The 21937-nt window shown below is 33.1% G+C and overlaps 2 protein-coding genes and 1 non-coding gene across 5 annotated transcripts; 1 reads left to right on the top strand and 2 right to left on the bottom strand.

The window, feature by feature from the left end:
- Positions 1–1667: 1667 nt before the first annotated feature.
- LOC123907413 lies at positions 1668–7086 on the top strand. Its single transcript, XM_045957681.1, has 7 exons — positions 1668–1852; positions 1969–2765; positions 3384–3577; positions 3894–3970; positions 4084–5691; positions 5803–5971; positions 6150–7086. Exons 3-7 carry the CDS (start codon positions 3496–3498, stop codon positions 6773–6775), a joined length of 2562 nt encoding a protein of 853 aa, XP_045813637.1. The 5' UTR covers positions 1668–1852; positions 1969–2765; positions 3384–3495; the 3' UTR covers positions 6776–7086.
- A 321-nt stretch (positions 7087–7407) lies between these two features.
- TRNAT-UGU lies at positions 7408–7479 on the bottom strand. Its single transcript has one exon. It is a non-coding gene; the product is annotated as a tRNA-Thr (tRNA).
- A 4671-nt stretch (positions 7480–12150) lies between these two features.
- Positions 12151–21937, bottom strand: LOC123907414 (DNA mismatch repair protein MLH3). 3 transcript variants are annotated; one of them, XM_045957683.1, is made up of 25 exons: positions 21617–21937; positions 21448–21499; positions 21104–21151; positions 20202–20356; positions 20050–20107; positions 19140–19197; positions 18924–19016; positions 18684–18849; positions 18555–18570; positions 18211–18431; positions 17541–17610; positions 17373–17459; positions 15718–17169; positions 15551–15629; positions 15347–15456; positions 14818–14891; positions 14515–14715; positions 13991–14035; positions 13866–13919; positions 13646–13752; positions 13331–13379; positions 13109–13168; positions 12951–13023; positions 12767–12852; positions 12151–12687 (listed from the first exon to the last, which is right to left on the bottom strand). In XM_045957683.1, exons 1-25 carry the CDS (start codon positions 21740–21742, stop codon positions 12511–12513), a joined length of 3717 nt encoding a protein of 1238 aa, XP_045813639.1. In that variant the 5' UTR covers positions 21743–21937; the 3' UTR covers positions 12151–12510. The 3 variants fall into 3 exon arrangements, with proteins under 3 accessions (XP_045813639.1, XP_045813640.1, XP_045813638.1); XM_045957684.1 differs by having other exon boundaries at positions 14515–14712; positions 17373–17462; XM_045957682.1 differs by having other exon boundaries at positions 17373–17462.

Consider the following 21937-nt stretch of genomic DNA (forward strand, 5'->3'; position numbering starts at 1 on the left):
ACTCTTTATATGAAAAACCAAAATGATTGGAGAGAGTTATCCACTTTTAGTTTGACATGTCTAGTCCAATAAAATAAATTTCAATTTGGAAAACTTATTGAATAACATTTTTTTAAATTAATTTATCAATAAAAATTAAGTCGAATAGAAGATGCTAGACTATCTCTCACAACATGACTAACTAATAATCAAAGTTTAAACCACATATTTATTGTACGACACGCCTCAAATAATTATGGAGACAACTAATCTTTATAAAAATGTTATTATTAATATTTTAATTTTGTTTATATAGTATGAAGATATTTTAAAGTTAAAATGTCAAATTATTTAAAAAACACTAAATTTTAAATTTAAACCTAGTTCATACATTTGGTAAGAAAAAACACCAACTACAAATAAACTTTGAATTAACACACATGGTGTAAACTTTATCTTCCGACATAATAACATGTCACACCTAAATTATCGAAAAAGTTTGAGATATTTTTCATACTATATATCTTTCAATTTCCAAATTGAACAAAATCAATTTTGTTCATCATGTGCATCTACCCATTTAATTTTGTTCTTCCAATTTTATTATTCTATTCTTCAATTAATTCCGTACTTTTTCCTCCTAATTCGTACAAGTTGCCAATTTTATTCACAAGACTTAACCTATCAATCTTATTTTATTACATACAAAGAAAACAACAGCAATTTAGAAAGTGAAACTTGTAATGTGGGTGGAAATTCGTTTTTTTTTTCAAGTAGTTTAATTAATGGCTAAAAATTTCACCTTTAAAATAGATAAGTGGAATGACGGGGTTCGAACACCGATCCATTTACATAATGCAATGTCCCTGTCAATTGAGTTAAGTTCATGAGATGAAAATTTGTTTTAATCAAGAATAATTTGATGCATTATCGGTGACAATTTTTTACGTGGTCGACTAATTATAATATACACCGTTGTATATGATTTTTTAGTTATATATAATGAAAGTCAGTACCGACCAAGAGTAAGGCAACTCGAGCAAGCATTTTAGCTAGGTTCCTAAAAAATAATTTTTTTCCCAAATGAAAAAAGCCTAAAAAAAGTCAAAAATTTATTAAAATCCACAAATTTATGTACGTTAAATATTAGATAAAACATCTAATTAAAGTTGAGACCTACTCTATATCCTTGATGATTTGGGAGTATTTACCCAACAACCAAATTTGCATGTGGTACCCACGAATTAACCTATAACTAAATTTTCACAAAAGTAGATTTGTACGTGTACTCACAACTAACTTGTAACCAATATTTTACATAAGTAGATTTGCATATTATGTACCAACAACTAACTTGTAACAAACTTTTATTTTAGATGCATATAATTGTTCTCATTAATTATCAAATAAATACTCTTAATATGTATATCATATTATCCTAATGAAGAAAAAAGGACAAAGCTAATTAAGTAGTGCATGTCATGTGGGCAACTATGATTTTCAGCCACTTCAGCAGCATAAACACCACTGGCTACAAATTTAGGAATTGGATCCTCTCAGCTCTCTCCTTCTCTCTCCTTCTCCAAATATTGTCCATTAGATCAATCAAATGGTTCAAAATTTATAAGAGAATAAAATTTAAAAAAGAAATGAATATTTAAATCCCTAACAGCAAAAATGCACAGCTCGGCGACAAGTTGAAGATGGACGGCGGGTTGCCGGTCGTCGGCGATTTTTGTTGGCGGTCTCCAGTATCAATCTTTTCTCTACATCACCACCTCCCAAATCAACTCATCATAATCACAATCACCCAATTCCTCAACCTCAACAACAACAACCGCATCTTCAATAACCACTTGATTTTCCAACACAGGTTCTTCGTATCACTTAATCAATTTCTCACTTCAATTATCCCAAATTAATCCCTTTTCTTAATTTGTTTTTGTCTTATAATTTTTATTTTATTTTTATGTGTTTGTATAAATGCAGAAACAAAATGGAATTAGCCCAATTGGTGTTGGTCGAATTGGAGATACACACTCCAATTGAATTCAAATGCAAACTGTTTGTAACTTGCATTAAGAAGAAGAAATACACACTCCAAATGAATTCTTATGACAACCATTTTGTTTACCGTCAAGTGGAAGAGGAAGAAGAAATACTCCAGTTTACTGTAAAAAGTACAAGCTTTTTTGTTTTTGGGATAACATTCCTTTTTGTTTTTGGGATAACATGCCTTTTTGTTTTTCATCCATTAGATTAATCTAGTGGTCAAGATTTGGAGAAGGAGAGAGAAGGAGAGGGTTGGGGAAGGAGAGAATCCAGATCCACAAATTTATTATCACACATACAAAAATAAAAAAGAATTACCTCAATTTATTTATTTATTTATTTATTACAAAGAGAATGATTAGAGAATAAAGAAAACAACACACACAGACACAGTCAGAGGAGAAAGAGAGAGAACATTGAATGTCTTGTTTTCCTTCTTCCTTAACCTCGTAGCCTTTTCCTCTGTCATAATCATAGTTAGTCACCATTAACTCATTATTACTATAATTATTCATAAAGTCTTCATTTTTTTTTGGCTTTCTTCTTCATTATTACACACAATTGCAGTTTCATAATTTTCCTACTTTTTTTCTTCCAACCCATTTCCATTTTTTCACCAAGTTTCAATCTTTTCTACTTTTCAACAACACCCACATGTCTATTTTCTCAATCACAATGCTTCATTGATTTGCAGCTAAAGCTTCCAAAATTCTGAATTTTCTCATCTGTTACTGGTATGCTGATTTGTTACCTTGAAAAAACTTTGGGAAATTTGAATTAGTTTGTGCTTTGTAATCTTCAAAAAGAAGCTATAAATAAAGTTGTTGCAATTAATGTAATTGTTTTTCAAGTTCAAGTGTTCTATGACTTTGTTCAAGTTTTGTGTTCAATTTCTTGCATTTCTTCAGAAATTTGATGTTTGGTTTCTATGATTGGCTTTTCATGAGGATGAAACTGATTTAAGTTATTGGAATAAATGATTATTGATTATTAAATTTTGAATTAACATGAAAACAAAGTTTTCCCTTTTATTTCAGTTGACTTGTTGACATGAATCTTCAACAGCTTATTTGATACTTCAAGATTGATTTGCATGAATACTTAATTGTTGGTTTTATGCTAATTTTTCTACACATAGATAATAAAATTGTTATGCAATTTGGCTTTAAGGTAGCAGTTTTATTATCATAGCATATATGAATTTTACAATTTATTGATTAAATTTCTCAATTCAGATGAATTTTTTCGATATTTTTATCGAACTTCAAGAAATATATTTTGGGTTTTAACATCTGTTATAGACTAGTGACTTCTCTTTAACTGATACATGAATAACTTGTGGCATTGTACAGTGCAAATTACAAAGGGATATTATTTTACAAAAGTTAGAATCGGCGGCGAAATTCTAATGGAGTGATAGATGGGAGCTGAAATTGATGACATGAGAGTCTTTTGGTAGACTGTATGGGAGGCTTATTACACTTTTTTGAATTCAATCAAGGGAGGATGGCTAAGAAAGTCCATGCTCACAAGAGACATCATGTTGGTAAGTGTTGTTTTTATCTAGTTCATAATATGGACCAGATACAAGATATCTTTGCTTATATATGAGACCGGAGGGATATATTTAAGAAGAAATTAAAATTTTCACTCATGCTAAGATGAAACAATCTAATTGAAAAAAGTGATTAGTTTGTTATAACTTTATGAATATCTTGCTGAAATTCAGGTTTTTTCCCCCTATTTTCGTCTGTAGTCACGAGTTTTTGACAGTTCCTTTTTATCTCTTTCCTTCCCTACTTTGCTTGATTGTCTTTAGTATGTTATTTTATGACTTTGTAATTACATTTTGTTCCGCGCAGATTCTGAAACTCCTAGAAATAGTCTAGATCTGCAAGAAGAAACATCTCAGAAGTACGGTCCACAAGGAGAATTACCGGTAAGATTCTCGTTATATTTCTTGTTAAGTGTCTGAAAACACCACCATATTGTGATATTATGTTTTTCTATTTTCATTCTTGAATTGAATTGTACTCTGATGTGAATTTTCAGCACTATTATCAAGTAGAAGAAGACTGGTCGGAAAATAATCAATATTCAAACGCGGGTTCTATGAAAAAGCTGATTAATGAAGAGCTATCGACACGATCAAGCACCAGGCAAAATGCACCAAGCATTGTGGCAAGGTTGATGGGGATAGATATGATGCCGGTAGACACTAAATATGTTGCTCCATCAGATAAAAAAATAAGTGAAAATATTGGGAAGAAGTTTTCAAACAAGGGAACAAATGAAAGAAGTTCAGTTAGTTTGGAATGTTCCAACTTTAATTCTTCTAGCCATGTTGAATTTGATTCATTTCACAAAGTCGTAGAGGATGACAATGACGATGGATGGGGGCGGAGTTTAGGAAAACCAAAGCGACGAGAACATCCGCAGGAAGAAGAACTGCAGAAATTCAAAAAAGAGTTTGAAGCATATCAAGCAACAAGGTTTCAGGAATGTTCAAAGTTCGCTGAAATTGGAAGTGTTTCTAACCGATTGATTTTTCAAGAGAATCTAAACAAGGAAAAGGTTGCAGTTGCACATAATACAAGTATGCAAAGGAAAGTTTTTCCTTCAAAGAGCAGAACTCTAAGTAGAGACTTTGAAGATTCCTTAATGTTGAAATCTTATAACAGATTAGACACATCTTCTCCAACCCGAATAGTTATCCTGAAGCCTGGTCCTGATAGCATATTTAATCATGAAGAGAATTGGACCGATTCATCACGAACTTTACAAGGGAGACATAGTATAGAAGATTTTCTCGAGGAGGTGAAAGAGCGTTTGAAGTGTGAACTCCAAGGAAAAACTGTCGGAAAAGGTTTTGCGGTCCGAGGAAGTGAAATTGAGACACTACACAATAAAAAACCATCTGATCCTAAACTTATCGCTCGTCAAATAGTAAAGCAAGTCAAAGAAAATGTGAGTAGAGATTCCGAATCAAATTCGGTCGGCTCAGAATCAACAAGATCATACAAAGGTACAGTGCAGTTCAATGGACCAAGTTTCCCTGAATTTATCGGTAGAGATTCAAGGAGTTACTTGTCAGAGAAGCTAACAAATGTTGTAAAAAGTGAAAGACATGATGATTCTAAGGCGAACTCGAGATCAAATGCATTTGAAAATGACAGAGTTAGACTCAAGAAGACAGAAGATATTTTGAAAAGTGTGAATGATTGGGAAATATCGAAAGAAGAAACAGAAATACAAACAGGATCTTTCAGGCATGAACAAGACAACAACATATTTTTCCACAGGGAGTTATGGTCTCCGAGGAACCTTATAAGATCCTTGTCTGCTCCTGTATCAAGATCAGGAACATCATTTGGAAAGCTTCTTCTAGAGGACCGACACATTTTAACCGGTGCTCATATTCGGAGGAAGCTTGAAGCTGTTGAAACTATGTCTGTTGAGGTTAAAAAACAGAAAAAAGAGAGGTTTAATAATATTAAAGAAAAGGTCTCCAATTTTAGATACAGTTTTGCTCTAAGAGGGAGGATTTTTGGAAAGAGGAATCAATCAATGGTAGAATCACTTGGCAATGAATACCGTCCAACAATGAGAGATATCACGAGTGGTCCGACAGTTCTTATGAACTGCGGCAGCGAGAGACATGTGAGTTCATCATTATTTATTAACTTAACTCTTCACCATGATGATGGCCTTTATATTTTTGCACATAGTTGTATAAAAAAATCATTTTATTTTCTGCTATATGCTGTTTAGGACAACTACACCGAGGTACCTCCTAGTCCTGCATCTGTATGCAGCAGTGTTCATGAAGACTTTTGGAGGCGAACCGAATATATAAGTCCAATATCAACTCCTGATTTGTCGTCAAGAGATGATACTGTTATGCCACAAGTTTTCAGAGACATCAGCTCTGGTTTAAATGGTATGATACAATTCCTTAAACGACACCATAGTTTTGTTTCAGGAAAATGCGGCTAATGTTATTTTTATCGTGTTTTCTACTTCAGGGAAATTATATCAACAAATAATCTTTTTTCAATGCAGTTTGAATATCTTTTGAAACTCTTTCTAATAGATCTCTTTGCTTGTTGATTTGACAGAACTAAGAAGACAACTGAATCAACTTGATTCTGATGATGTTGAGGACTTCACTATGAAACAAGAACCTTCTGAATCTGAATTGGTGCAATTAAATGATCCAGCAGAATCTTACATAAGAGATTTACTTGTTGCTTCTGGTTTATACTTTGGTTCTTGGGATAAACCTTTGTTAAGAGGCGACACATACGCAAAGCCTATTGGAAATTCTGTTTTTGAAGAAGTGGAAGAATCTCATAAGAAATTGATCAAGGAGAATGATGAAAATTTTATCAAGGATCATAAGCTAGAACACAAGATTTTACTTGATTTGTTAAATGAGTCACTTTCAGTTGTTCTTGGACCATCTTTGACAGTGTCTAGATTCAGGAAAAAATCACGCAACTCTTCAATGTTAGCGCCGCCTCAAGGAAAGGAACTATTGAAGTTAGTATGGGACAATATCCGCGTTTCGTTGTATCCTTCATCTGATATATCTCATTATTCACTTGATACTTTGGTGTCTCAACACTTGAGTTCAATCCCTTGGTCCGGAATAATCAACGATGAGATCAATATATTGGAAAGAGAGATAGAATGCCGTATAACTAATGATCTTGTTGAAGAACTCGCAAAGGATTTGCTCTGATAAGTAGCGACGAGAAGTAACATTTTACATAATAAAACAGTTCAACACATTGGAGCATGGATTATACATTGATTACTACAGAAACTGCATTATAGAAGCCTAATTGATGTAGTTTTTGTTGATGGATCAGTATTGCATGAATGTGTATATATAAAGCATTGTGTGTGAGTGTTTTAGATATAGGGGGCATTGAGTTGTGGTAATACATAGTGTACATGAGTGAAGTGTATTAGGTTATTTATTCAAAGCAACAAACTTATTGATGTTTATAGTTAAGTTTTTTTCTAACTTATGCAAACTAGTTTTAGTAATTGTTATACTCTTATGAATGTTCTCTTATTGATAAAGAACATGCACAATTTGGAATGTTCTCATATGATAAAGTTGTCACATTGAAGAAGAACAAAATCATTCTCATATAATAATAAAAATTTTATATAAGAGATGAACGAATGATGATTAATTAACTTTAGCCACATTATACAAACACCAGAGCATACATTGCAGATATATCTATCTATATTACACTAATGTTTGAATCAATCAATACAAAGAACAAAAGAAAGGAACGATATACTACTTTAGGATAGTAAATAGAAACAAATAAATATAAGGAAAAAAAAAAAAAATTTTGCCCCAATGCAGGATCGAACTACAGACCTTCAGTTTACAAGACTGACGCTCTACCACTGAGCTATAGGGGCTTTCATATAAACCTACTTTTTTTATTAATATTAAATTATTTACCTCATGATCTATATTGCTCATAAATTTCACCATAGTTAAAATAATGAATGAATTCTTTAAATTGCGATATTATTAGAAACTAGGTTCAATTTATTAGTATTACTTTTAATTGTTTATTTCTTACTTTCTTCATGGACTTTTTTGTTTCTCATATTTATAGAGAGGACACTTGGTGGAACTCTGTCCCTCGACAAACCAGGGTTGATTATGCTAGAAATAGACATGGTTTCCCGTTTTATAAGTTTTGTTAATTTCCGTTGAGGGTAAGGTTGATGTCTCCCCTCTTTTTTGTACCTTTCTTTATATTATTTTTTTGGTTTACTACCTCTCTTTATATATATATATAATTCAAGTCACTAGACTATTTGACAGAACTTTAAAAAAAAAAAAAACTAACTTTAATATTATATTAGTAAAATTAAATGATTATTTAATATAAATGAAAAGACAAAATTATCCATATAAAGTAATACAAATTTTGCATCTTATTTTGTTTCATTGTTTATTTCTTTAAACTTGTTAAGGTTAATCTTAGTGTTCGTGACCTGTTATCTTTACACTTTTTGTTGAAGTTTAATGCCATTACTCATCACTAGTCACATAGTGTGAACATTGTTGTTAAGGAGTGCAGCTTTGCTCCATTTAGAGAGACTCCTTTTATTCCTGTAATCCTGTTCAGTTTAAAGCATTATAGTTGATTAAGTTGGTCTGAACTGGTGCAAACAGGACAATATATTTTCGCTGCATCATTATCAAGAGTCGCTAAGCAGAAAATTTTGGGGCTAAGCGAATTTCAGACAGTAGTACCTGGACAGATTTTGTGTTGCCTATTGTGTTTATTGACTAACTTCTTTTGTTTGACTATTGTGTTGAACATTATGCTTACAAATTCAAACATCATGCATACAAATTCAAATAACCTGCTGTTGTGAAAGATAAACCCGAGTGTTGACAATTGCGTATAACTTTATTGATTTTGCATGAATCTTGCTATTACTTGATGTGTACGAAGTCATGGAAAGGATCAAGGATTTAAGGCCATGTTTCTTTTTGAGTGATAACTACTTGGCCAAACTTAACCTACCTTGCGAGGTAACGATCTTTTGATAACCCCTTTGAGCTGAAAAATTGAAATTTTTATTTATTTTTTTAAAATTATAACCCTTAGCCAATAAAAGAAAAACAAATTTCATATCCTATTGTCTTAGGATAGGAGAGCATCTATGTATATATAGGGTTTTATTCAAGTTGGGGAGAAGGAGGTTGAATTGAAATTGGAAAATCAATTGATAAAAGTAGTTGAAAATGGTCATTGAAAATGAAAATAAAAAGAAAAAAGATTGAAATTCAGTTGACACTTAGTTGTAAATCAAAGAAAATGTGTTTGAAAAGAAAAGAATAAGAAAGTGTCAAAAACAAGAATCACCAAAAGTGGTATATGTGGAAAGAAAAAGAGTGTGTTGAAGTGTAAATCTTATACATGACTAATAGATGCTCTCTTATATGGAAGACCTTTTGAATTCAAAGAAAAACAAAGATTTTTTTGTAGCCCAACCACATTACAACCCTTACGAAGGCCTTAGTGATCCATGACTGATTGCATATTCTGTGATATTGTTGAGATGTATTTCAAAATTGATTTGTTGTGTATGCATTGTCTAAATTGAGATCTGTTTGAGTGAAATCAATGAGGATTATGATTATGATTCTGATTAATTAACTGTTGATTTGAACATGGTTTTGAAATCCTACTTTGAATAAGCAAAAGTTTTATCTTCATGCTCTGATTCATTGATGATTGTTGAAATTAATTTTGAATTTGCATTTCTCTGCAAGCTTGAAGATAACATTGGAATTGATCACAAACTTTGTAATAAGATTATGCACTTTGTGGTATTTAGGCTAGTTTGAAATTTTTGTTAGGACTTTTGTTTGAGGACAAACAAAGTTCTAAGTTGGGGAGGGTTGATAAGTGCCGTAAAATAATTATTTTACCTATACATTTTAAGCTCTTATTAACTTATTTTATAAGCCATTTGAAGTAAAAATCTCAACTATTTATAAATATTAATTTTTATTAGCAAATTATTTTAACTATTTTCAAATATTTCTAATAACTTTTGTATGTTTTTATGAGATTAATAATAAGTGTCAATTTTACTTATAAATGATTTAAATTAAAGACACTTATTAACTCAATTTTATAGTTGATAATATTGATTTTTTTTTTTTTGGTAGAGAAAGAGGGCCGAAGCCCAGATAATATTGAATTTATATATCTCAGATTTTTGAAAAGAAGAAAGTAGGAGATATTTCATGCCTTAAACTTGTTTTTTGTTTTCTTGTTAGGAAAACAAGAATCAATTTTATAGTTGATATATCTCTTACTTTATTCTTTTTAAAAATTTGAAATATATAAATTCAATACTATAAAACTAATAAATAATATATAATATCTATTATAAATTAGGAGATATATCAACTATAAAATTGAGTTAATAGGTAAAATCATTTATAAGTAAAATTGATATTTATTATTGATCTCATATGAACATACAAAAGTGATTAGAAATTAGGTAAAAATAGTTAAAATACTAATTTGCTAATAAAAACTAATATTTATAAATAGTTGGGAGTTTTACTTCAAATGACTTATAAAATAAGTTAATAAGAGCTTAAAATGTATAAGTAAAATAATTGTTTTTCAGCACTTAACATAAACCTATGTCAATATTCGAGAAATACTTGTATAGACATAAGTATAAATAATTAGTGTTAGACACACTCACATAAAGAAGCAAAAAATTAAAGAGAATGAATTAATTATGATTGATGTGACTTGATTAATTTTCTTTTATTTTTTTAGATTTATATATGTGTGCCCAAATAAAATCAATTTGGGCTTGTGCCCATAGAAAAATGTCTCGTCAGTATTCTTTAGACAATAATTAATGTGAGCTATCTCGGTACCTGATTCATAACAAGATGATGAACCCACTTAGAGCACACCTTTTGAGATTCCATAAATTGACAACCAGAACATTTGACGTTTCAAGGAAAATAAAGACACAAATGATCACAAGATATCTTCATTATTATGTCTCATGATCAATTTGTGTCCTCATTTACTTTGAAGATTTGAAAATTCCAATTGTAAATTTGTAGAATCTCAAAGAAGAGTTTTCTTGGTTCTGAAGTAGATGTCTAGAGGCCGACGTAAAACACATTATTGTCTTAAAAATATTGGTTTACGTAAGGATGTTTATGGTTTCTCTTGCGGTGTGCGCTAAGAAAAACCGCAAGAGTGATCTACTAAAATTTGAGATGTTGCACGGAAAAAAAATGAAGTCGCCACCAAAGTTTATTAAAATAAGAAAAACTTTTAAAAAACTCTTTAAAAATTATTGTGCTAGACAAGAGTGGTCTACTTCTCCCACCTAAGTCCCCGTTTGATGAAAAATTCAAAGCTACGTAGTTATTGGATAGAAAAAATGTTATACCCACCAGAAATCGAATTCGATTCTATGGAACAATTCGCATCTTAGAAAGCTCATTAGCCATTTGCTCATTAAAATAGCAAATGAATAAAACAAAGCAAAGATCGAACCTAAAAAAAATCATTATTAAGAAAGAAAGACAAACAGAAGTAGTGGGGCAGCGGCTACTACCTCACACGGAGAGACATATATAAAGGGTTTTGGACCGAAAGAAAAGACCGGAAGTGACAACGGTGGTCCGGTGAAACGGCATCGGGAATGGACACCCCTCGTCTTCTTCTTGCTACTGCTTTTATGTTGGTGTTATTGGTTATTCTCAATGGTGAAACCATGGTTATTGTTATTAGATGGATGAAGATGATGAATGCTAGTTTTTTGACATAGAAAATACTACGTAAGGATATATAGTGATATTTGAAGTATTATATAGATTTGGTGAGTTTGATGGATATTAGTGAAGGAGATTGATGTTAGAATTTGGAAAATAGGATTGGAATAATGTGAGCATGCAGTGGCTTCTTGGTTCATGCATGGTTGCACTCAATCTCTCTACATTTCTGTTGCCTCTCCAATTTTTTAACCTCCCTTGGCCTCTGAAATCGTCATTCTATTTATACTCCAAAATTAGGTTAAAATACTTTATGGTCAAAAACCTCCCTTTGGTTTAGAGAGTAGGTTGCAGTAGTAGTAGTTAATTTCATGACATTTCTCTTTCCATGTAAGATATGTTGCTTCTCATCTATCTTTACTAAAGTGTTTCTGTTATTCACCATTTGGGGTGATAGTTTGGCTTTATGTCTATGATGATGTAGGAGCAGGTCTAATGTTTGACCATACGACAAATTATGAAGAGACATGTTTAAAGACCAATCTCACCATGAAACAAACTAGCCACATCAGAGCAACTACTTCTCACGCCATTATCTATATCATTTTCAATTTTATTGTATTTTGTATTTCCTATGGATGAATATTATTCCTACCAAATGTTTATACTCTTTTTCCTCAACCAAATGTTGATACTAAATGTATAATAATATACAGCATCTTTTTTATAAGCATATGTAATATATCTTAATCATGTCCATAATATAATTAAGTGTATCTACCAACTAGGAATGACACAAATAATAGATGGACCTTTTGCAGTTATGCTCATAATCACCTCTGAAATCAGTTGTGCTATACAGTGATGTTTACATATTTGTGTTTGTGCTATACTAATACTAAGCACCAAACAAAATTGTATATTTATCATTGACTGATTGTGTATCTGCATTCTAGTTCGATCCATTATTATTTATTATGACAAAACTTTATGAAATGGCATTACATTAATATCATGTAAGTATTTCATTATTTCTAACTCTGGCAATGTTGCTGTACACTCAGGTCAAAAAGAATGATTTGGCAATGGATCATTATTTTTCTGTCAAACCGATCTCTCCACCACTGGTCGTAAGTAACACAACTTTAGTTTTTTCTAAAGTCTCAACTCGTTGTACCAGAACTTAAACGCTGTACTGCACGCTCAATAGACACTTTATGTCTTTGTAATCCATGCCACTTGTTACTTGAGCTCTCATTCATCAGTCCAAGCTTGGCAATTTGATTATGCAGTGCCTCCAAGTTGACTAGAGGAACAGTGGTTGGTCTCCCATGAGCACACTGCACAGTGAATCGATCTATTTGTCATGAAAACTGCCTTCCGAAATGCACAAACATGAAAAACATTTATTTATCTTACCTGGAAACAGAGTGATGTATGCCTTAGCTCTTCAACTAGAAGGGAACATTCTGATGGTAGCAAGGAATCCCCAAACATAATTGCACCTTCAGAGAAAAGCATTTATAGTTGAAAAAATGATCTACGCTTACATGTAAGAGCAAGGCTTTGTAAGTGGTTGTAGCTAGTAAGATTAGGCACATACCTCTGCATGCTTTCGAATTTAGGAGTCGTACAACGGAGGGTGGCATTGTTGATGATCCATCAGTATCAGCTAGCTGAAGATGTTAGTTAAAAATGCCCAATTATTAAACAATGATAACTTGAAGGTACGAAGAAGGGTTTAATCAGGATTTTTGTAACCTGCTGAAGAAACTCTAAAAGATCAACATCGTTTAAATTGACACCTAAAATATACGGTACCTACAAGTAAATAATTAACATCAGTATGAAAAGAAAAAGTATTTCACGTATATATTTAAAAGAAAGTTGTCAATAATTAACACATAATTGGTTTTTTTAGATTAATATCTTTATTCATGCAAATAAAAAAACTGAAGGCGGGTAAAAAGATAGAGTGCTGACTGCAACAAGAGTGATGGTCATTTGTTGTCTGTTGAGAACATCCAAATTCCTGCAAAGATAATCAAAACAATCAAAGAAGCCAGAATAACAAAGTGAATGACTTTAGCATCAGTTTTTCTATTATTTAATTTGAGCCCGAGTAATAGTTTCATAAGTAGTTTCTTATAAGATTTTGAGATGCATCCCATGAATGATTAAGTTATGGAAATCACAGAATCTTGATTTGTTCCAGAGATAACCAAAGACTCAGCTATACTGAAACATTGATTATCTTATGACTATTTCAAACTCCGTAAGACAGCCAGTGAGATATACCTTCTAAAGGTTTCAGAATTTTGAGTGTGAATGTTACAGATCCATCCCCAATCTTTAATCTGTTCACTGTAACTATGAAGTAGTTGATAACCAATCTCTGGTAGCACCTGCATGAAGCATATTTCTAACAGTTTAAGAAATTGAAGACTCGAAAAACATGTCACACTTGACATTTACATTCAACCCTGTAATGCATAATTGCATATAATTTGATGCATACCAGCTCCTGTTCAGCATCTAGATAGGTTATTGCTTTTGCTTCTCCAGATAATACCTAAATATTCAACTAGTTTGGTGAGTCATACTGGAGAAATATGTATGCCGTATTAAACATGAACAGTTTACCTTTTGACGTAAGTCTTCCAGTCTGATTCTTTCGTCTCCAGCATGCTGTGAAAAAATAAAAACTACTATCACAATGTTAACACAGCCAACTTTTCTGAAGGGGGATTCTCAGTTCTCACTGGTCAGGAGAATACACTTGTATGTGTGTGTAAGCACTTAGCAGACGTTTCTGAAGGTTCTTAACGTAATGATCTAAGCCATACTGGGAAGTTCAGGAGGTGAGGAAGATGCAACCCAATGGGTCTATATGGTAGAGGCAAGGGGTGTTTGAAGAAAGATGATGCGGGTGTGTATCAGGGTGGATAAAATAAATTGTGGGCTACGCTTTGAGTCACAGTGCAAGTTGAATTGTAATAGACAGATGCAACAAAAAGACTAACTAGGAGGGCTTAGCTGCATGGGTCATTCAGATAATTAACTTGTAAATATCCATTATGCTATGTCCTTGTAGCATATCCTTAAATCCTACGCATGTCAACTAGGAGAGAAATTCAACCATAATGCAATGATGTTCAACAACAGACCTGATCAATTACAGCAAGGGTTCTGCCAGCCACGATTGGAATGAATTTCTTATCCACCTGATGGAGAACTTTGGCATCCTCGAGGCATTTCTTACTGATAGTTTCAGGTATTAGTGAATTTCCAGCAAGATGCAAGAATCCAGAAGAGATGTCAAGTATATTATTGTTTTGACTTTGAATATCAATTGGTTTATCATTCTTCTGCACAAAGATTGTAATCCTAGTCAGATCACAAAATCTCCTACATACTAATGAATGTCTCCTACGTAATGTAATATGTCTCTAAAAGATTGACAACATTACTGGAGGTTTAGGTGAGAAGCTCCTCCATTTGGCCCCATAATCTATGGAATCTTGCATTTCCCTAGATGTCAATTCTGAAATACAAGATAATATGGTTTGACAGCAAATTATTAGGCGAATGCTAAGACAAATGTTTATAAGCGTTCATTTATTAATCATATAAATGTGAAAAAATAAATTACATGCACAATCCAATTAGATCAACCATAAACTTCTTCAGCACAGAAGATAACAGAAAATGCAAGACTTCCACAATTCTTGGTCTTTGCTTATGGCAGATTTCAAAACAAAGAGAAATACCCAGTTTTACACAGCATAAAGAAATTAATTGTAAAGAAACTTTTTATTTTAGAAGTAAATAGTTGCTCAAGATGATATCTAGAGATAAGACATCAATCCCTTTCAACTCACTCCTAATTTTTCAAGGCTGGGCAATATTTGACATGGTTCTGTGCAAAACTATTTCAAATGAGCTGATATTGTTGGACAAGACTTATGAGACTAAAGTTTGCTAACACATTAAACTCACCCCCGACTGGGTCATTCTTTTGAACTCTGGAAATTTCAAACCCATCAATCTCAGCAATGTCATTAACCTGTGTAGCCCCCAAAACCTCCGAACTCCGTTTCACATTCGTTCTATGATCAGGGAAAAACCACGAAGGGTCAGTGAGAAACTATTCCCAACATTTAAGCAGCTTAAGTAAGGGTCAATAAGATAATAATACTATACTTGAGATCTTCCAATAGATCTTCATTGTTGGGGTTAAGAGCACCAGGAGGATGTTGAGAGTATTTAAAATCACTAGCTTCTGCAGATTCAAAAGCATTTATTGAATATGTTGTTACATTAAAAAAAGGGAGAAAAAGGTGTGAAAGCAAAGTAAGAAAATGAAAAACCTAGAAGATTGGAAGCATGGTGGGATGCTTGACCGGTAGGTCTTTTAGCTACCATTTTGGGAGGCTGATTTAAAGAGAAAAACCTCCTTTTACTTCTATGAAATGGAGGGGCTGAGAAGCTTCTTTTAGATCTTACACGAGTCTTATCCAAAGTTGGATGGCTATAACGATCCTTTTCGCCTTTGATAATGTTGGGTCTCTTACAGTTTCCAACACATGACTCAGGAAATAGCCAGTCTGGCTCCTCATTTAAAATATCCGACCTTTCTGTGAAATGTGTATCACCGAAATCAGGCACGTTAACCAATCTGTTGATTATTTCATTACAATCAACAGCACCATCAAAACTATATCCACTATTTGCAAAACTTGAGGTGTAGGGATGTCGGTTAGCATTCCTTGACATATCATAACTGAAGTTGTTCCCGTTTTCTGCCTCGTCAAAAATATGTGTGCGATGGATCCTTGTACTGTATCTAGATGCTCCTCCAAGATCGTAATTGAAGTTGATCTCATTTTCTTCATCAAAAATTGGTGTATGATGAATCCTTTTATAGCATCTAGATTCTTCTCTTAGATCATTAATATCATTGGTATGATTAACATCCAATGCAGTAGCTCGAGATGAGGGATCTTGATAGACAGGATCCCATTCAGAGTTTGATAATCGATCATTAGAACCAGAGTAACCTATTTCTGTTGCTGAATACCATGAATCTGGAGGGAGACGATTTTCTTCAGGCCATGCCTTTGCGAGAAAATCAGAATCTTCAGACATCTTTAATTTTTTTGAAACTTCTACGCGGGGACGGGTATAGAAATCCTTACTACCACTGAAACAATCCTCCCCTATATTTTGCTTGCTCCAAAAGCTATAAGTTTGGAGTTCAAGTTCATCATTTATGAGCGAAGTCTTCTTATAACTTCCTTTTTGTTTAGAGCAGCTCTTTAGAAAAGGCTTTTGAAAATTCCCACCAATCTCTACATCATAACCAAACCCATAGGAATCATAAAGAAAATCACCTTCAAGTGGTTCACAGATCACACTAGCATCTACTTTATTTAATTTTCTTCCATGTGAAGAACTTGTTGCATAAAAAGGTATATTATCATAGAAACTTTCTACAGCAGGACACATAGCATCCAAAAAGTAACCTCCTTGCAGTAAATCTTTATCATATGTCAAAAAGTTGTTATTCTTTTTCATAGTGGTGGGCATGCTTTTGGCGAATGAAACATCCAGTAAATTGCCAGAATAAACAGTCCGACAGTGAAACCCTCCCTTATTTTGTTTCTCTTTGAACATCTCAGTCCTTTGATGTAAGTAACCAACAGTGGTTCTAACATCCTCCCTGTTGCATTGATGATTGTCATCTTCAGTTAGCTTGTCTGAAGTGGAAAAGAAGGGGTTTAAACAATCTTTACGATTTTGGTTTCCAAATTTTGATATATCTGCATCGAAGATATTTGACAACAATCTTCAAATGTTAAAAGAGAAACCAAACCAACATGATCTACTGTAGCCTACGTAGCATTTATGCAATTATTGTTCTACTAATATATTCCTACAATAAGTATGTTGCTTGATCAGAATGTATCAGACATAATTAGTGTAAAGGAAGGAAATTACTTGATCACCAAATTAGAAATTTTACCTGTTTCCGCTGAAATGTTGTTGACATCTAAATCTACTTTCTCCAGTCGATCTTCTTGAACCATAGAAGTGGCTTTATTGGAGGAATCTCCTTCAAACATCTTAGAGATTAATAAAAGCATAAAAACCAGCAATTGACATATATAAGATGCAGTGAGAGGGTATGTACCACAAGCTATGCTTCCCTTCCAGAACTGTTTGATGACTTTTTCGATGAAGTTTAGTATCGGAGACCAATCCTTAGAAGGCAGGGAAAAAGTAAACAATCAAATTTGTGTAGGAAGCAGGCTATGATTAAATAACTCATACTGAAACTATAGCATGCGGAAGAAGCTTCAAATCTTAGCTAACTATTCCTTGTTGGAGTTTATTTACACCACCCAGATTACATGAAGTATTATATAAGCTAGAAACGAAACTAGAACACCAAGATCCAAACATTTTCTCAGTAAATGAGGTCATCTACATGTATTCCATATACTTTGTTTTATACTTTTATTTCTTCTTAGAAAGAAATCATGTGTTTCCGTGACTTGACACCATCTCAGTCATTTCTTCTCACGATTTTCCCACTAAGGCAAGGTAATATAATCCACAAAAAATATGTACCACAATACTTTCTCATGCATAAAAGGAATCAAGATGAGGACTCAAAGTTGACCATTGGCACTTATAGCTACGAGAAAATCTTTTGCGCTTCCCTTCCATGTTCTCATAACTAGTTGTGTACCATACAAAAATCCTTTACGGACATTAAGTAAACATACGGCATGAACTCAAAATTACTAATTAATAATAAGATAGTATAGGAGCTGTTAAGTGAGAAACTAGGAGATTACCTTGAATTCAACATAAGTTTTTGATGGCTCAAAGCTCAAAACATATAAAGAGCGAGGGCACCTTAAATTCAATATATATGCCGGACATGGTTGAGATCTTCCTCTCTTTCTGTTTTGGCATTCATTATCGGCACTCCACGAGTTATGATGCTCAAACCCAATAGCCAATTGATTTAAAAGCTTGTGAATAGGACCCTTGCAAACGAATTGTGAGTTGATATCTAAACACGTTAAAGACAACAAACAAATGTTTATGACATTTGATTATTTTTCAAACCTCAACGCATCCACTTTGTACTATTATTACAATTACAATATATAAACTTTTATTGTCACATGGATACAGAGATACTGTAAGGCCTGCAAAGCAAATATAGAAACACACCAAAAGTTAGGGGATGAGACAGAAGAATCAACCCACAAGTTACAATGATATAGATGATTGACTTTTTTGTATTAGAAATATGAATCACCTTCATATCCAGGGTATTGCAAGGACCTGATATGTATCCAGTAAGCTTTATGATATCATTTTCAACTTCTAATTCATGAAGAGAGTTTGTGACCTCCACCCCAAAGCCAGTGGTTACAAGTGACAGTGGAGAAGCAGCAGAATGTGAGCAGAAAAGCTCATCCTCTCTACATGTAGGGTATAAAAAGTGTTACAAAACAACAACAAAAAGATACAACTCTAAGTTTTGCAGAGAAGATACCTTTCAATATCAACAACTTTGAAGGAAATATTTGGGCATACAAGTGCAAGCCGCATTACACATTTCTTGATTGATTGAAGTACCTTATTGGGGCTTCCAATTCAGAGACGGAATTCATCAGTCAATCCCAAATTTTGAAAAAGAGACAGTTTCCATACAAAATAATTATGACTTCAGAAAACATATCACTTGTATGGTGGACAAGAGAAAAGCAACCTGGATTGAATGTGTTTCTTCCGAACTGGTTGGTTGTAAAATATTTCACAGACAATGACTGAAAGACAAAAGGCCATAATAAGCAATTAATTAATTGCATTAAGTAAATAAACCAGATAAAAGTAGTCATCATCAAGAAAGGATTTTCTAGTCACATAAATGCAATGAGTATGGAACATGTATTGCGGATTGCTTGGTGTGGAAGAGAGATTATGAGAGCAAATAATATTACTGAAAGCCAACGTAAAGATTGATTATCAATTGAGGGAGGAAGAAAAACAAAAAATTATCTAATCTAGTAATCAATAACGTGAAAGTTAAAAGGCCAAAAGCATAAACTAATGAGATTCTAAATGAAAGAGCCACAAAACACAGAATAACGATTTTGATATCCTAATTAGGTCAAATTGGAAGTCGAAAGATTAAAAGAGGAGATTAGGAATTTAGGATTTCCATGGCTCTAAAGTAGCATTTGGCGTGAGAACAAAACAGAACTCTTCCACCCTTTAAGTGGAACCAGAACGCACCACTTCTCTTACATTATACTCTATTCTATTCCCCGAATATGCTCCAAATATACAGTAGACTCCATATATTATACTATGCCCCTATTCTAATCTATCTATCAAACACTACCTAAATCTCATGCAACAACATGTAATTTTAGGAAAATAAATGTCATTTATGCATTAACTGATGTCATCCTTACTCATACAAACAATCAAAACCTATGCGGCTGTCAGGTTAATCAAATTTATCACCTGTTGTGCCCACTTCCTTTGTAAATTTAGGAAAAATAAATGTCATTTATGCATTAATTGGTGCCATCCTTACTCATATAAACAAACAAAAACTATGCAAATACAAACAAACAAAAACTACACACTGTCAGGTTAATCAAATTTATTACCTGTTGTGCCTACTTCCTTTCTATCATCATCAATACCAAGATACAAACACTTACACCCCTGCAGTCAATAAAACAAAATATCATACCTTGCATTAATAGCAGCTATATGATGATTAGTCTACTAGAAATAAAACATTGGAAATTTACCCTACCTTCAATACTTTCTTATATCCATTTGGCCTTCCATAAGCTCTTGTCACTATTTCCAACAAAGAGACTTCGGAAATGGAAGCTAAAGCTTCACCACGAAAACCAAAGTTTTCACTTGTGGTATTTAGGTCAGCCAAATTAAGAAATTTTGATGTTGCTGCTTTGACAGATATGAATACAAAATATTATCAACGGCAGAAAGGAAAATTAATTCATGAAAGAAAAACTCATAATAGAAACCCATTCATTGTATTTTATATGTCAAGTTTTACACATAGCAACAGACCGTATCCACCTGGTTACCTTTACTAACTAATATTAGGGTCCAGGGACAGTAAATTATGCTGATGCACATACACTTATATAACACTGACCATGAAGAACAGAAGAATATATGACAATTTGAAAAAGCAGTTAAAGCAATTAAATATTAAATCATATCACATATAACCACAAAAGAAAGTTGATCAAACGATAGCGGATACGCAATGTCACTTGGCGTGTGTTTGGAAACACAGTAGCAAGCCATCCCTCATATGGTAAGCAATCACTGGCTGGTAGGCATAGTTTCAAGACCGACATATTACTCCACCGTGGAAAATAAAGTTTCAAAAAACTTGCTTAGTCATCTAGCTTACCACATAAATAGAACTTTATCTAGTAACTATGGCCCATGAGTAAGTAGAAAAATCTTCAAAACCAATATAAATGTCTTTAATCAACACATATCTTCCACCAAACATTTTTTAAGGCAAAAAAAAAAAAAACCGTCTGAGACTGCTGCATTCAGAAAACAACCAACAAGCAAAGGAACATGTAGGCACATCAAAATGATCACATATTCAACTAGCAACAAGCCTACAATGTAGAGGATAAAGAACCAAAAATGAAGAAGTACACACACCATATCTTTCTCCCACCAATTCCAGTCCATCTCGAGTAATTCCACCTCCTACAACAACACAAACCCATTCATCGAAACCATAATAATATACGAAAACCTAAACTTAGCAACAAATTGAGCATGCAAATACAAATAGACGAATGCTAACAACATATTCTCTGACACACTCTTCCCAACACACTTCTATTTGTTGAAATTCAAATGGATTACACTAAATCATGTAGACTCCATACAAATTTAGCGAAAAACTCATAAATTTCAACCTAATAACGCAATGTGTTGAAAAGAGTGTGTTGCTAGCATTATTCATTCCGTATAAAAATATACATTTGTAAAAGAATTACCATCATCAACTACTTTTAAGTAGCAACCCCCAATATTCACAAACACTGATACCTAAAACAACAACAACACATAATTAATGGCATAGCTAAATCAATTTTCACTTCTCAGTTCTCTCTCACTCTATAACTGGCTACGATTACAGTAGGAGGAGATAGGGAATATACATACCTTTGTAGCGTGAGCGTCGAGGCTATTGAAAACAAGTTCCTCAACGATTCTTGTGAAGTCGAACAAGGAAATGCCGGAACGAATTGAACTGCGAACTGACTCAGGTAATGGCCTTATAGTCGCCATCAAACTTCGCTGCCAGGATCGCGATGAGGGATTCTAGGGTTTGTGATTAAACGTCGACGTTTAATCGGAGAATAGTTCGTTTTATCACTCACTCGCAGAAATGTGTTTCTCTGTTTCGGAAGCTGTGAATAATGGCGGTTTGATTCAAACCGAAATTTGCAAACACGTATGTCGGTTAAGTAGTTGTTAACTCGT

Source organism: Trifolium pratense, linkage group LG2, assembly GCF_020283565.1.
Source record: "Trifolium pratense cultivar HEN17-A07 linkage group LG2, ARS_RC_1.1, whole genome shotgun sequence".
Taxonomy (NCBI): domain Eukaryota; kingdom Viridiplantae; phylum Streptophyta; class Magnoliopsida; order Fabales; family Fabaceae; genus Trifolium; species Trifolium pratense.